This window comes from Antennarius striatus, chromosome 11 (assembly GCF_040054535.1).
Source record: "Antennarius striatus isolate MH-2024 chromosome 11, ASM4005453v1, whole genome shotgun sequence".
NCBI lineage: Eukaryota > Metazoa > Chordata > Actinopteri > Lophiiformes > Antennariidae > Antennarius > Antennarius striatus.
Window position 1 is genome coordinate 12,768,405 of NC_090786.1, and position 16,899 is coordinate 12,785,303.

General features: G+C 41.3%; 1 protein-coding gene across 2 annotated transcripts in view; it reads right to left on the minus strand.

The window, feature by feature from the left end:
- slit1a (slit homolog 1a (Drosophila)) overlaps positions 1-16,899 on the minus strand; it is an 84,383-nt gene that overhangs the window by 26,370 nt on the left and 41,114 nt on the right. For both annotated transcript variants that reach the window (XM_068328332.1, XM_068328331.1), the window contains exons 5-9: positions 9,687-9,758; positions 9,039-9,110; positions 7,817-7,888; positions 5,927-6,090; positions 1,887-2,034 (exon numbers count right to left, since the gene is read on the minus strand). In XM_068328332.1, coding sequence (XP_068184433.1) covers positions 1,887-2,034; positions 5,927-6,090; positions 7,817-7,888; positions 9,039-9,110; positions 9,687-9,758 — 528 coding nt within the window. The remainder of the gene's footprint in view (positions 1-1,886; positions 2,035-5,926; positions 6,091-7,816; positions 7,889-9,038; positions 9,111-9,686; positions 9,759-16,899) is intronic.

Sequence of the window (16,899 nt, forward strand, 5' to 3'; positions counted from 1 at the left end):
AGAGGAGCAAAGAAAACCAGCTCACGTCCCCATAACCATAAAGGCAACACTGGCATTCATTAGGGGAGAGTGGGGCAGGGAGGTTGCAGGTCTCGGATTTGTACGTAATGAGAGCAGTATGTGTATGTTTTTGTGTGTATGTGAGTTTCTGAGTGCCTCATTAACAAGGCATTAGGCTGGCCTTGATACCCAGCAGCCTGCTTTGCTGTAATTGAAACTGATTTTATAATGAACTTCAAGCTCAGATCAAACCTGCTGGTTTAAATTACTTAGTGGAATTCCCCCCTCTTTCCTTTTTTTTTTTAACGCCACCCCTACCCCTTATGTGGGAGTCACCCCCCCCCCCAATGCAGGATGAAGAAACAAAAACTGGAGGAGAAAGAGTGAAGATGGAGCATTGTGGGAATGTAACCTTTAAGGAAAGGGTCTGACGGGCAGCACAGGAGGAATTCACATGAATTTAAACGCGTGTTGTAAAACATAAATCACAGCATAGTAGAATTTATTAGCAGGGCATTGTTAAGGACCGATTAGATGTGAAGGGCAATGAGAATTTTAAAAAACTCTTTATTCATCTGCTGTGCAGGGAATATACTATATATAAAACCAGTGTGTGGCATCGCCATCATCCAGCCGTTCCTCTGTCCTTCCATTTGTTCTACTCATTGGTTATTGGCCTTATAGATCACATCGGTCTCCTAGAGATTCTCCACTTTTGGGACATTTCAACTGGAAGGCATGTTGAGGGGTTCCACAAACCACCAAAACTGATTTAAAAATATCTGAATGTTTCCTGGATGGATATTAAATTAGACAAGAACGCAAAGGAGTGTGAACTGCTCGTCCAAATTAGGAAACTGAGAACACGAATGCACTATAAATGGGTCAGGGTTGTCGGAGAACATGAGATCTGTGACTTCCATACTAGCTGGGTATTTATAAACAGACCCGATGGGGAGGAGACCTAGAAACCTTCTGCGTCCTCCTAACCACACAAATGCTCCTTGGGAGACCACGCAAGCTGGTTTCATCCCTTCATCGTCCCCTTTTCTCTTCGTGTAAATCACTTTACTGACATACCGTGTCACGTAGACTTCATCTAGGGGCAGAAAGACGGACAAGCTCTACCTTGATAAGAATATGTATGCCTTCCTGGAAATCACAGAGGGCAGATACGATGTCGGCCCGTAAACAGTTAATGCCCAGACAGATGCTGGAGGACTGAGAAAGCGATGGAGGGATGCTAGCAAAGCGTTCACATGCAGTTCACAGCTGTCTGAGCTCTCCATCTCGTTCGAAGTCTGCATGTGTTTTCTGTCAGCGCGCAGATGGATGAACGTCTCCCTGCTGGGTGAAGCCAGTTACAACAGCATATGTAGATAAAACCCGCCGGCTGAAATCCTTTCCGTGTTGTTAAACCCCTGCGTGGCCATATGCACAAACAATCACACGTCAAAACTCAAGCATTCGTCATGTCAAATGGACGCCGTGCTGCGCATGTCGCTCTGTTTGTCTGGCATCCTTCTCTTTCCTGCAGCTCAAGTTGCAGTTAGTGACCAAAACTAGAAGCTCATTGACATCATTATCACTGATGTAAAATTAGTATTTACATCTGAATTAATCTTTAAACTTTAATATATTTTAATCATCATAATTTGGAAAAGTATCATATTGAAAAATCATATTCATCATCATTGGTGTGAGGTGTTAATAATATATCCAATAAACAGTAAGTCTTTTAAAAAGAAGAGATTAGAGTCAGCCGTTCCTGGCTTCCTGGTTACATCATCATTTGCTGGAGCTGATAGTGAACTGCCTATGAGATCAATCAGTTAAAAAACATCAATATTATCCACGCTGTCTTGTTTCTGAAAGTCGGTGCTTACATCTCGGCCATGCTGTCTGGCAGGTTAGCCGGGATGGCGGTGAGGCCTTTCCCTCTGCAGTCCACTATGTTGTTGCTGCAGGTGCACATGGCAGGACAAGAGCCTCCACCGACGCTGCAGGGCTGCAAGCTAGAAGATTCCTGGTGACCTGAAGGGAAAAGTAAAAAGCAGAGAACAACCTGATGAGACATGATGGAATGATACGTCTCCTACAGGTGGATTGGGTTGGTTTTAAATGAGACCGTTTTCATGCAGGATTCTAAAACGACTGCCTGACATTACAGGAGCTCACATTCTCCCTTTGCTGTTAATGACATCGACCCTTTGCACTTCATAAAATGAATTCCGAAGGAACACACATTCCCAGGGATGTTTTGACATTGAGACAGAGGGAATCAAACACCCTGCTCTTGACTTTATTGTAAAGCCGAACATCCTTGAGAATCAATGAGCAAGAAACTAGGTTATCTATCAAAGGAGTGCCACGGCACATTGAGAAGAGAAGAAAGACATGAATAATAGAGTCGGAGCACCAATTGAAGGCCTCCCAATAACATCCATTGATCTTGCTGCAAATGTTCTTCCTGAGTCTGCGTTCTCTGTGGAATTGATGCCATTCTGCGCATTCAGCTTTCCGCCCCTTCTTCTTCACTTCCATTTGTTCTAAAACACTAACTTTTCAATTTGCATACAGAACACACAACCCATCACACTGTCTCTAGGTACCTGTTCAAATAGCTGCAGCACTGTCAAAGATATGGTGAGGAGCAGGCGCTTGCACTGCCAGTATGGTGTGTTTGGTGTGTGTGTGTGTGTGTGTGTGTGTGTGTGTGTGTGTGTGTGTGTGTACAAGATGTGTGTATGTAAGCCTAACCCAGATAAAATGAATAAAACAGACTTTTAAATGGCCTCATTTACACAGCATTACTAATTCGAGTTCCAAACCATGAATATTTGATTACACTGCTATCTATTACTCCGTTGCTGTGGAAAATGTTGGCATGAGAGTGAGGATGGAGTGGGGGATAGACTCGTGGAGGATGACAGAGTGAGTGATGGTGAAAGTTGGTGACAAAGAAAGCACAGTCCGCACTCCTCCTAAAAAGAAAGAATGCTGCCAAACACTATGTTTGACCATTAAATTACCGGATGTTGCTCTTGGAGCATTTGACCAAAAAAAACAACATTTCAGGTCACACTCTGTGGATCTACATTAAATGCTGAGCTCTGACAGATCTGGGAATCATGTAAACACAACCAATAGCATCAAGGGTGTGAATCAACTCTCACACAGGCGCTCAGCCAACTTGATCTGAGGCTCTGTGATCTCAGATGGAAGAGCTCTGACAGATAAGGGATCAGGTGTAGGGCACAGAAGTACTCCCTTCTGATCCAACATGGCATATCTGACAGGCCTGGGATCAGAAGGAGTGCAGAACACAGCTGGAGTGGCCTTAACAATGACAGCTCTCTGACAGGTATACTTGAGGTGGAGCTGTTTGATGAACGTTTGTTCATCCCCGGTTCCTCCTAGTCTTTTTTTTTGTGCAATTATCGTTTTCCCGTCTGCCGGGTGCTCGACTCCACTCCCACCTATTTCCCTTGTTTTATTTGCTTTCACCTTTCTGCCACTTTCCCCATTTCCAGCTGCTTTTCATGCTCCTTTTCTCTCCTCTGCGTCCTCATTTTACTCCTCCCCCTCTCTGACAATGAAAATCACTCCAACCCATTATCTCTTTTCTATGTCGTTACAAATCCTCATATTTTTTTTCACATTTCAAAATGTTTTTTCTTGCTTCTTCTCATGTTTCTTGTTCACCGAATTTCGTTTTAGTACAGAATTTATGTCTACCAGCACTCTCTTCTTTTCTGTTTTCATTCTTCAAATTCTTCACATCGCACACCTTGTTACCCATTATTTGTCTCAAATATAACAGATATAAAATTCTTCGTATGACTGCAAAAATAATTAATTTTCTGTCATATAACCGTAAAATTGACACAAACAGTTTCTTATTTGTAGTCCACTCAATGTAAATGATCACGACGTTTGCAGAGTCCAAATTTTAATAGTGTGTTTGTTAATATTCCTTCAGAAACCAGTCAGACATGCCATAGTCAGAGGATAATGAGCAGAGATGGAAATGATCATTTTATCTCGCGAGGACCTAACAAATGTAAATCATCGCCCAGAATGTAACTCTCCTTACACCTCAAACCTTTTAGGAATAAAGAAGCTCATTTTATAATGAGAATTTCACACGAGAAAGTGATGTTATGAAGTCAGAGAGGAAAATGGAAAAACAAAACCCCATGAGATGCTGGTCATGCACACAGATTAGCATTTAAAAAGAAAAATGAAAGTAAAGTGTTTGCCCTGCAGGCTTGCTTTAATGTCCAAATTTCACAAGGAAATTTTTGGATGGATCAAAGGTGAAATTTTGCACTTTGTTAACATAGAAAATAATGAGCTCTAAGTAAATTCTGGATTGTCTAACCTTAATGGTTTTTTTTTTATATTAATGACAAACAACTGCCTGGAAAAAAAGGATATTAGTAGTAACATCATAGAAAACATGTTATTCTACTCATTACTGACTGAAATGTCCTGACGTTTCTCGGCTTCATACTGGGATTGACGGTCGGTAAATTGTGACGTTTTGTCTAATAACACTCTGTAGCAGCAACAAGGCTTGCTCTTTTCCCTTTTCATATCTTCCAGCACAGCACCAACCCCCGCCCCAAATCCCCCGCAGGTGGCCTGGCCTGGTCACAGCAAAAACTAAATGTACACGCAAACACAAAGCGCTCAACATCGAAAAAACACACACAAAAAATAAGATGAAGTATATACGTGTGTGTGTGTGTGTGTGCCAGCGAATCGGTCCCTAATGAGTCCTGCAATGGGAGTTCAACTTCTGGTCAGTCATCTACTCAAAAGGAAACCAGGAGTATGTGTTTTAGTGTGTGCGCATGTTTACGTGAATTCATAACTAGGATTGAGCACAGAGAGGCAGAAATAAGTCCCGAATGTTATTTTAATCCTATTGTTTGTTTTGCCCAGACAGTGTGAATGACTCTTGAGAACCAGCATAATTTTACAACGTTTTGACAGAAAGCATGCACCATTACAATTCTAGAAGCTAATATTGGCACACGCTGCAACTCCAGGGTCATGCAAAACCTCAACCTCTGTATCTGCATCGTACCAGACGCCAAAGTTCCTCCCTGCTACCCTTTAATAACAAGAATTGTTACACTCCCGCAGTTGGAGCATTTATTCCTGGCCAATGAATAGTTAATGATCTGTGCTGTCACGTTGTATAGCTGTGTAAAACTCTTAACCCGTGGAGACAGAGACACACAAACGTAGACACAAACACCCCACACAGCTGGTGCTGAGAACGAGATGGCCTTGTGGGGAGTGGAGGTTCTCATGCTGTTTTTCCATTGTCCTGATATGATAACCCTGATGTACGCCACACTACACCCACATGTTCTCTCTCCCTCTGTTACACACACACACACACACACACACACACACACACACACACACACACACACACACACACACACACACACACACACACACACACACACACACACACAGCAGGGAAGAGAGAGAGTTCAAAGTCACAATAATCCTCGTGCGGAGGTGAGGGAGCGTGAATAATGACTAGCGAGGGGAGGTGCAGCCATCAGTAGTGACAGACTTTGGCGATGAATATGCCATAGTGTTTTCCTGGCACCGCTGCCAGCTCTTAGAGGCACATGAAACGGCCTGCAGAGAGCCGTGGGGGTTGCCCGGGGGCAGAGAGGCAGGCAGGTGACTGCCAGGTGAACATACTGATAACACAGTGGAAGGGTCGGGAGGACGATATCTTCCAGCAAGAACAGAAAGATTCATGCATGTGTAATTTTGATCAAAGGTATGCATTTCAGTATTTCATGCTTTTTTTTGGAAAAACTTGATGTAAAAAAGACTAAACACACAATTAGAAATGCAATGTTCATATAGTATCCCTCCTGTGACGTCTTACCTGAGCAGCTGAATTCGTGTTTCTGCACCTCTGCCACGTTGAGTCCTCTGAGTTCTGCAGGGGAAGTGCACTGGGTGAATAGCCCAATTGTTGGCCTTTGTCTGAGCCACTGGGCCAACCAGGCCAGGTGACAATCACAGTTCAGATTGTTAGAGTGGAGACGGCTGTTAAAAAAAAGAAACAACATAAATGAATTAAAGATTTCCTCTGGCGTCTTTGAAATCTGAAATACCCCAAGCTTAACACACAAATGCCATTAATTCCTGCCAAGAACTCATTTAATCCACTACCTGTGGTGAAACGTGCCGAACAATACGCTACGTGGATGATTGTAATGGCGCATTATGAATTTGTCTAAACCCAATACTCACACGGCATTTATGGAATGCTGTGCTGACCAGAATAACTCTAGCTGTGGTGCAGTGGACCTCTGGAACATATATGCTCATTTTGCAAACTCATGAGCACAAACAAGTAGTGCACACGTAAACAAAAAAGCTATATAATAAACCCCCACTGGGAGTGAAGAGGCCCAAAAAGCCACCACAATAAGTGTGGCCACAAGGAGTCATGACTCTGAGTTTTAGCAGGCGTAATTATTTTAATTTGTACTTAACTCTAGATATAGTAATCACACACAACACACAATAGACTCCAAGGCTATTTGTGTCTATCTGGGCCAGTTGTTGTTGTGTGTGCTTCAGATGCAGGGGATAATGGACTCTGGCAATTCTACAGACTGTTCTAGGGTACTCTGTGGCTAAAGTGGCCTCTCATGGGCCTGCATCTGTAACTCTGAGATCTGATAGGACTTCAGAATTTCTTTTTTTTTTTTACATATGGAATACAGGTAGTCCTCAACTTACAAACATTGAAATTAGGAACATTTGGAAATACAAACAAACGCTCGCTGCCATATCTGACTATTGTCCTGCAGTTCCCCTGTCTGTCACAACCCCCTCCGAGCAGCACTGCAGTGGATCTCCAACACTTGTCTCCTCTTGTTGTTGTTTGTTGTTGTCTCTGAACAACTCAGAGCATCAGGCTTCGTACAATGGATACTCCACTGTTTATCATGGATGACAAAGCAAAGTCTACTAAAGACAGTGGTACTGGTGACCATCTCTGACGACAACTCTGCGTCTGACCAACAATAACTCCCCCTTTTCCTCCTCTTCCTTCACCCTAACTATAGGCTATGTGCTACACGCTACAGCACTGTGGTTCATCAAAATGAACGTCTGACTCTGACTGTTGTTGGATGTGCTTAAAAACTGGTCGAGAGTTCCTTGAAGTGTTTCCTACTTTTTATCCTCAGGTATTAAATTGTAAGGAACAAAGGTTTACCCTAAACTAATCTGAACTCAATACAATCGCCACACGTGATGCTTAATGGTAAACATTGGAATTATATGTACGTATTTTAATATGATTATACATTTTTTTCTTATTTATAGTACAGTAACATGATATTATGCGCTTTTAACAGTTTTGTAGTGATTTTATGAGTCCAATATTTGTGGTGGACAAAGGTTAAATCAAAGCAAATGACGTAAACTTGAATATTATTTTTTCTGTGATTTTTTTGAAAACTGAAAAACCGCCATATAATCAAGAATTCAAAATGACCTGTACCTATATTTATTTTATCATGCATTATTTTTCTGTCCTGTTAGTCTTTCTTTGAACAGTACTTTCTTATTCATAGTAGTAATGATATTCAAATGAACTCATATAGTAATTGTAGATTAAAAATTAATAAATAACAACTTACGAGCAATTCAACTTCCTCCTGGAACAAATTGTGTTCTCATGTTGAAGATTGCCCGTATAATTTAAGACAAAAACAAGACAAGGAGAGAGCCTTGTTGTACGCTAGCTGTGACTTACAAGGTTCGTAGCTTGGGCATGTGGTTGAAGCTGGAAACAGGGATGCCGCTGATGTTGTTGTTATTCAGCGTTCTGTGAAAAGAACAGAGTGAGCAACATCACATCGTCTGCATAGCAAAGAGATATTTTCAAAAACTGATGTTTTGCGACTGTTGTTTTCCATTCCATTCTTTAAAAATCACTCCCATCTCTTTTCACCCTGTCTCTCTTTGTGGCACCCCGCTGGGAAAAATAACACCTCATAACACCCAGATGGAAAGCCTTTGCACCTCTCACACACAAATATGGTTGCGCGTGCAAAAGCACACACATATGAGCTTGGATTCTAGCGCTCCCAACGTATAGATCAGAAGAAATGCAATACACAGAAGCGCACAGACTTCCCTTGAACCCTGGGCATCAGCTGCAGTGAGAGAATCAGGTCATTTCAATCAGCCTAATAGCCCTTTACCATATTTCAACCTGCTCCCCCCTTCACTACAACCTGTCCTCCTCCTCCCCCATAAAACGTATACATACAGTCCCATCAGAGCAACACCCCCATCCCTTCTTACACCATTATAACAACTCTATCACTACATCTGCAATTCATCCACGCTGTGAAAGCTGCTTTTAATGGCTTTTTTGTCTCTCCATCCTCCCACCCCCCAAAAAGCCTCAGAAACACAAACACACAACACCGTCTTTCACCGTTAAAAATCATAGCTGTCAAAGTGTCTTTGTCCACCAGCCCTCACTGTTAGACTACATTGTTTAAGGTGGAGAGCGCTAGCTGAGGCCTGTGATTATGATTTTTGACAAGGAATGATTAATTGAATGGTTTAAAATAACTACTTATCATGGCCACCAATGCACCTATGGCAGAATTCTGTCTTGAATGGGATTTGTGCTCATGATGAGTACAGCTCTCTTGTCAGATGGCTGAGTGGGGTGTAGATGGAGGTGGAGCTGGTGGGTGTTAAGGTGATGGAGGGGAATGCTGCTGTCAACTGTGTGGAACAATGAGTTAATGGATCTTTCCCCTCGTGATGCAGGAACCCTCATGAGACCCACTGGGGGTATTTATGCACAATAACTACAACCATTCTAATTAAAGATCTGCACTATGTATGTGTTAGTTATGGTTGCTGGTAGGCCACAAACAACATTTTCATTTAACTAAGTGCTTTAATGGGATATTTCAGCATGAGTTTTGATGAAAAGCAATGCTTCAGATACTTACAGGACCTCCAGGCCTCTCAGAGCTCTGAAGGCTCCATCTTCAATGCATCCGATGTGGTTTTTATCCAGCTGACTGTACAGCACACAGGAGGAAGACAGGTTTTGTTATGTGAGACACGTACATATAACTTTCTGCCTCCCTACGAGCAAGTTGTAATCATTGATACAGTAAGCAGCACACAGATGGATTATGGTAAATCAATCCTGGTTTGGTCATTCCAGCTAATGTAACAGGGAGAGTAGCAAAATGAGATGAAACATAAATATGACTGTTGGAATGTTGGTATAATTTGAACATTTGCATCAGATGTTGTTGCTAAACACACAAACAGTAATGCTTTAATCGTATCTATGTCCATCAGCACAGTCAAATAAATAAAAAAACTTTAACGGTTAGAATTAAACTGCAAGTGTTGTGAACGGAGCTCACACTTTTATGTCCTCCTTTGGTGCTCTTTTAATGATTGATATAAATGAGTTTTAAACATCCCAAGTACCAACTAGAGCTAAAACCATTACTTAATTGATTAAAATACATTTTGCCTCTGGGAATATACAATGTGCATTTTTGTATGTCTTCATTAATATTAATCACAAATGGAAAGAGAAAAAGCCAGTGCATCCGTCCTGCGTGGACTGAGGTACTCACAGGTTTTTGATGTCTGTAGCTCCTCTGAATGCTTTTCTGGGGATGGACTGGATGAAGTTCTCACTCAGATCTCTGTGGAGAAAATAAGTTGGCATTGAACATCAACATCTTCGAGGTTTGGTTTGACTTCATTGGTTGGGGAGGATGTGAGTTGTAAAAATTAATTCATGAAATCATATTAACACGTTTCACCAATTTCCTTTGCAAACTTCTTTGCAGTGTCTGAGGCATGTTTTTTAACCAGTAGAACTCAAACTCGATGCAGTGCCACTCCCTCTTTTAACCACACTCATCAGTGCAGAACAGAAAGCTAACGGAAGCTGGTTGCTCAGATCTAATGCCAAGCCCCTGAGGTGTAGACTGCATGTAGCACTCACCACAATGGAAAGATTAGTTTATAGTAGCTGCATTATTCTGCATTCACTCATACCAAAATTTCCTCTGTAAGCTTCCATCATGCTCTGGTCCAACTCACTAACCCTAACCCTACCCTCAGACCAAACAAACCAAGACCAATGACGAGTCTTTGCTGATCCCGTGGATTGGATTCATTTAGACACTGCAGCACAAAGGACATTATCATTCAGCTTTAAGCTGTATGTCTGTGTCCAAAAATTAACAGCGGGCACAAATTAGGCCCTCGAAAAGTGCGCATCTATGGAAAGTGACTCTGAGAGGAAAGGGTTAGGAAGAAAGAAGGGGAGAACAGGTCGCCATAGTTTTAATCAATGGCTTTTGTTCATCATTTAAGCTAACTTCATTCAGAAAGGCTCTACCCATCTTACACACGCACGCACACAAGCACGCACACACACACATTGGTCTTACATGAGCAGAGTACTTACAGTCACCCACAGAGAAGCTGACGTCTATAAATCCACAGCACACACTGCTCTCTATAGGATTTAGTTGATATATAATTATTTACTGTCCATATAACTCATATTGTCTTGATGCACACAAGTCACCGTGCCCGTCGTAACCCTGTGGGATGAATGTTAAAATTCCCAAATCTGCCTCAAATCATTTTCATGTCAGAACTGTCCTTGAAACAGAGTTTGCACACACATTATTTCAAATGGGATGCAAAGGAGGGGAGCAGAACACACACCACAGTGGTTGTGTTGTGCAATCTATCTAATGAATGGGTGGTTGTGTTTTTATGGGGCAGCAGAAATTAAAGCAGCACTCCAAAGGCCAGTGCAAAATTCTCCACAATTAATCATGGAATTTGCATGTTTATTTTTGTTTAAATTGGAGGGAAGGGGTAAACAAAATAAAATGACAAAAATGACATATTTTACTTGAACATGCACAGTTCAGGACTTTGTGAGACATTAATGCATATGCTCGGTGAATGGTCCTGTAGATAATGTATGCTGGTGGTAACTTGTTGGGTCTAGCTCTATCTTCACAGCCATTACACCATTAGATGAGCGTGCATTTAATACGACATGTCAGGACATGACACGGCCATAAAATGAACATGTTTCTATCCTGAATGAACTAAATACGCAAATCACTAATCATAACTGTGAAGCATTTCAATGAAATACAAATGAAAAACACACTGCTGACTTGTGTTGAAAGATGGGAAATAGTTCGTCAAATAGCACGTTTTAATTTTACCATCGAGTGATTTTGAGTTCTATTTAATTTCATCAAGATATATAATCTCCACCCCCCACCCCATAAATAATCTATTCTATCAGTCAGCACATTTTCCTGGATCATCTCAAACATCAAACCAGCCTCATGTCTCCTAACCATTCAGTGTTTGTGCCAAAATAACTGGCAATTCAGTTCTTTTGTTGTTCTCTTGGCAAGTGTAGAGCTGAAAGCTGAGTCAGTCTGGTACCCAGTCTATATCGAGGCCTCTTATGAAGGTAACTCTACGTGAAAGGAATGCTTTTGGTCTACCTGGCCACACATTCTCTCTGATGAAAATTAATCTTCTCACCTTCTCTTCACCTTCCCACAACAAACACTAACACAGTAATACAGACGCCACAGTGCCGTATAGAAAAGACACATTGTTAATACAACCCCCCCCCCCGGACATCCAGGAGGAGTGTGGTATGTCTTTTCGGTATCTGTATGTGTGTGTTCTCTCCCAGGTAACGATAGGTGATGATAGCAGATTACTGTGCCACGGCAGCATTGACTGAGTGCCAGAAACAACAACAGTAGAGCTCTGTAGGTGCAAGGTGAGAGGAGGAAAGACAAGAGCTGTAATTCAAGAAAAAGACCAGACAACTTTGATAAAACACACCTGAGTTTCCACTAGTTTTGTTATTTTGAGGGTGTGAAATGGCAGGTGGAGTCTTTCAAATGAAAAATAATCTTATAGATGACATGTTTTAGTGATTAATCACAGTATTAAAGAAAAGTTGGGTCATAATTAACATTTAAATAAGTCATAATTTTCCCTAAGAAAGCTTTTGAAGTAAGTAATCTTTTCTTTTATTGAGGCCAAGAACAATAAGATTTTTTTGCCTTTACCATCTCATCACATGCATACTTCCTGTGTCTGGCAGGCTCCACTGTGTCACACTCAGCATAGTAGACTCTGGATGGGTGGCAGCAAGCTGCGTAGGGATGCATTTTTAAAAATTCAGATATTTTGTCCTGGTTGGTACCTTGGAGTCAACTTAACACCTCTTTGGTTTGGGGGAAGTTTACATTACATGTAATCTACCGACTTCTCAGCTTGGTTTACCGTCACTCAAACCCTTTCCTCTGCTTCACTCTGTCTGTGTGACAAGCATGAAGGAGCTACGCCCTCGGTACAAACGTGAGACCACTGCATATACATTCATTCATATGTGTGTTTATAATAAAATGAAAACTGAAAAGACCATAAGCTTGTTAGCCTACTATAACAGGATTGGCTGGAGTGATCTATTTGCTCCCACTTATGGTGCTGTTTGATTGGATTAAAAGCTCAAGTCGTGGGAGGTCGACTGTAGGTCTGAATTTTGAGACAATGTGTGCCCAAAAAAGCCCCATGACAGCCCTAAATGATCCGGCTATCGTGCCAGAAAGTCTGCCTTTCTCTCATTTGCTTATATTGCCTTTTTCCTTCTGCCTGGTTTGTTGTCTCCTCTGTCACATATAACAGAATAATCACAGTGGTCATGGTTTGGAGTCGACAGTCTCTGGGTCCTCTAAGGATTTATTGAGAGGTTGAACTCCTACAGGAGCCAGAGCAATATTAAATTTAGCAACTCTACATCTCTGCATTTACACATTCTTAAAACGGCAAACAGGACATTTCTGTGGGAGACCATGCTGTATTTTACATAGTCTGTGGTTGCCCCTCACTGGTATTTTCTATGCTCAGCCCCATCTGTGTGTTGGCTCCACGATGTTTGACATTTCTGATTAGTTTGGAAGAAGATTTTTAGGATCCCTTCAAAAACAGACATGATTATGTGAGAACAGTCACCACAAAGAGGGATATTGGCCACCATGGTCTCCATCACTAAGTCATGACAATAAATCTGATTTTAAAGTCTTTCAACAAACATCACCACAATGCATTACTTGAAGGCAACACAAAGATAATAAAAATATAACAAACAAAACTGGTATGGCAAGAAATGACAGATTCAAAAACTTTCTTTTCCTCTTTTCCTTTGTTTCTCCATTCATTCATTGTGCCTTTGAGTCTTTCCTTTTGGCTTTTCCCTTCAGGGGTCGCCACAGTGAATCAAATGCCTCCATCTAACCCTGTCTTCTGCATCCTCTTCTCTCACACCAACTACCTTCATGTCCTCTTTCACTACATCCATAGACATGGTGCTAACCTATGAAATTGCTTGGATTTTTAAAACATTTCATGTTCATGTGGCATTATTGTGGAGAACATCCTCATGCACATGCAAAAATGAGTGAAAACGCCATAGTTTGGAAACGAGGCCCATAGCTGGCAGTATAGCATATTGTACAACACCAGGGAATAACACCATGTATTCTATCAGGGTGAGGGCTAGGGTCATCCCAGGTTGAAAATTAATTAAACTAGCAATATACTACAAATGCAGAAGCAGAATGCAGCAAAGGTTGAAGGTCAGAAGTACAGACAATGAACTTCAGACTCACTTCTCTTCCTCAGTTCTGTTCAGGCTAAAAGAATTCATGGAAACCCTCAAAGCCACTCCGCACTCTCCACTGCACCAACTGCTTCCACAGACTCATTACAGAGCTATGAAGGCTATCCTCAGGCATGGTAGAGGCCTCCTGCCCCATTCCAGGCCCCCAGACATCTCAGAGAGTGCTGTAACAATGTCAGACCTGCAAATTTTGTTTCCTTATTTCCTGCACACAGCAGGCCTACCAGTCCCTTTTCATTACAGGTGTGTGAATCAATGTTGGGGTGAGTGAGAGTGAGTGTGGCTATGTCAATGTTCAAGCAGCCAAGACCTGTTATAGATTTGCCGTAATGCATTACATACCTCAATGTGGGCAGTGAGTTCATTAATGCGGCCTGGCTCCCTTTGGGTGACGTTGCTTGCAGTTCATTCCCATTGTATCTCTAATGACAAAGTAACACACATGTTTTCAGGTGTGTCCTCGCTGTAGCTACAGTCCCTAGCATGCTGCGGTCAGAAATTTTAAGGTTTCAATTTTACAAAACCACAAACAGTGGTATCATTTAGGCAGTGTAAAGAACTCTGATAATAAACTAAGCTACAGATATTCCTATTTACAAGAGTCCCTGCAGAGTGTATGTCTGAAATAATTAGCAACATTATCAGACATAGCTCAAGGCGCCTTGTCTGGAGATTAGCTACCGAAGGTAATGTCTGGTTCCTGTCTGATTCACGCCATTAACCTCTGATCTCTATCTCAGTGCGCAGCACTTTACTGTATACAACTTCAACCATCTTCTGTGGGACTCAAGTACCTACTTTTGCTGCATAACTAATCAGATGCTAATCTCGCTAATCAAACACAGTGCAAAAAGCTCAGCATACTTTTTTCATGCTTATGTTAATCACATATTTAATCCTGCAGACTAATATTATTTCAGACAGCTACAGGAGTTTTTGGGGACACTGCAGCCACTCAACCACCTCAGGCTTTTCTGACAAAGCCCTAATTTACGTCAAAGTCTCCTCTAAATCAGTCTTCACTTACACAATGAAGCTCAAACTCATTAACTGTTATGACTTTTTAAAATTTGATTCAAGATACTTTTTCTTAAGGTTTTTAAATGAGACTGAAATTAATCTTATTTTTCAATAAATATTCTTAAATACCAAGTGATTAAATATAACTTGAAAGTTCATTATACAGTGTACTTCAGTGTGGATTGACAGAACAGATGGCATGTGATCTAACACCAAACTACTGGTGAATGTGGGGTGATAATCCAGATTATTTTACTGGGCTCTTGCACGTCAAACAAATTTAGAAAATAATCTGGAAGTGCAGGATAGAAGTCGTTATAATAGTGCTGTTAAGACTTCCGTTGTCCTTTGTTACACTTATTAATCACTGATTCATCTCCAATTTCATTGTACATTAGTAGATAAAAAAAACCACTTACATATGCATTATAAAAATGTTTTCTGAATATAGGTGCCTGTGTACTGCTTGCATATGTGCCAATGTTTAACTTCATTATTTTAGTGCATGTAACTAAAAAAATTTGTTTATTTTCCTTGAACTCTTGTCTCAATTGCAGGATAAGGACATGTTTATCTTTGCCAAATTCTCCCAATTTTATTTGTCCCCTTAAAGAGGGGAAAGGACAGAAAGACAGAGGGGGAATGTGTCTGATTACAAACTCATTAAAAGAGTTAATGAGGTGTGTGAAGGCTGTTTAAAGAATGGCAGTGTGTTGCCACTAACTGCTAAGTACTTTCTCCTCCCTGTATGGCAAAGACCCACAAGTAGACCCACAAATAAACAACAACATATATAAACTGCAGACTTTCAGAGACAAGTGGCTCAATCTGAAGAAGTAACAACAAATTGCACGACAATTAAAATAAGAGAGCAACACATAAAAAGTAACCCAACTTAAATCCAACAGGTTAAACTTTTGATACATACTTTGCCTTACCTTCTGTCCATATCAGTGCTCATTTAGGGCAAAACATGCATGAGAAATCCTGGAGTAAGGCATCTGCTATTTCCTGCACAAATTTCCCCACTGTGGGACAATAAAGGATTATTATCTTATCTTATCTTATTTTCCAAAAGAGACTGTCTTCAGATATGGTGCAGACTCTTTTGTAGGTCAATTTATACTTGAAAACCTACGAAAACCTACCATCTTCCATCAACACCCTGCAGGTTTGTTCATTATTCTTATTCCATGTAAGTGCTGAAGTCTCCCAATAGACCCATGGAGCTGCTAGATGTTACCCTTACCAGGATACCACACAGAGATCATAAGGCTATGGTGACAGATGCGTGAAATAGTGACAGGAAAAGGTAGAAGACATAGTTGAGAAAAGGGAAGGTAGATAGGAAGATATTTATAGCTTAATGGGGGGCATTTTTGAATTTTTGTAGGGTTGTGACTTTACGGAAAATGAAAATAATGACTATGTGAACATGCTGTATAGTTGAGGTGCTAAGAACGGCAAAAGACAATGAACCCACTGTGGCAGGAAGATGAAAAAAGATGGAAGGTGCTATGAGTGGGGGAGCATATCAAGGGAATGAGGTTAGGAGTATGGATTGAGGCTGCAGGGCATTTGGGTGCTCGCCAACACTCAGACATTTGTGTCTGTCTATATGTGTGGCCCAGAGAAAGTGAAAGTATTTCTGCATATGGCCCAGAGTATCTGCACCTTCCCTCTCACCCGCTTCTCTCCACACCTTCACATTACGCTTTCTTTCCCTCTAAAATTAATGATAAACATGCCTCCAAGCTGTCTCCTTTTGCTTTCCCTCTCCTGCCTAGGCTAAGTGTTTTGTGTCTCCATGCATCAATCTGGACAAGGGAGCCAGACACCACTGCCACTATCATCATCATGATTACAATTATCATCTGGAGGTCAAAACACAGTCTTAAAAATAAAATCCTTCATTCGTGTTCACACAAATTATCATGCACTGACACACAGATGTAGCACACACAAGTGCACAGATTGAGGTGTTTCTCTAGTCCCTTTGTGGTGGAGATGAGAGGAGGAGAGAGCTGGTTCGAACTCAGTGGGAGGAAGACTAGAAATGCAGAGATGGAGAAGCTGCT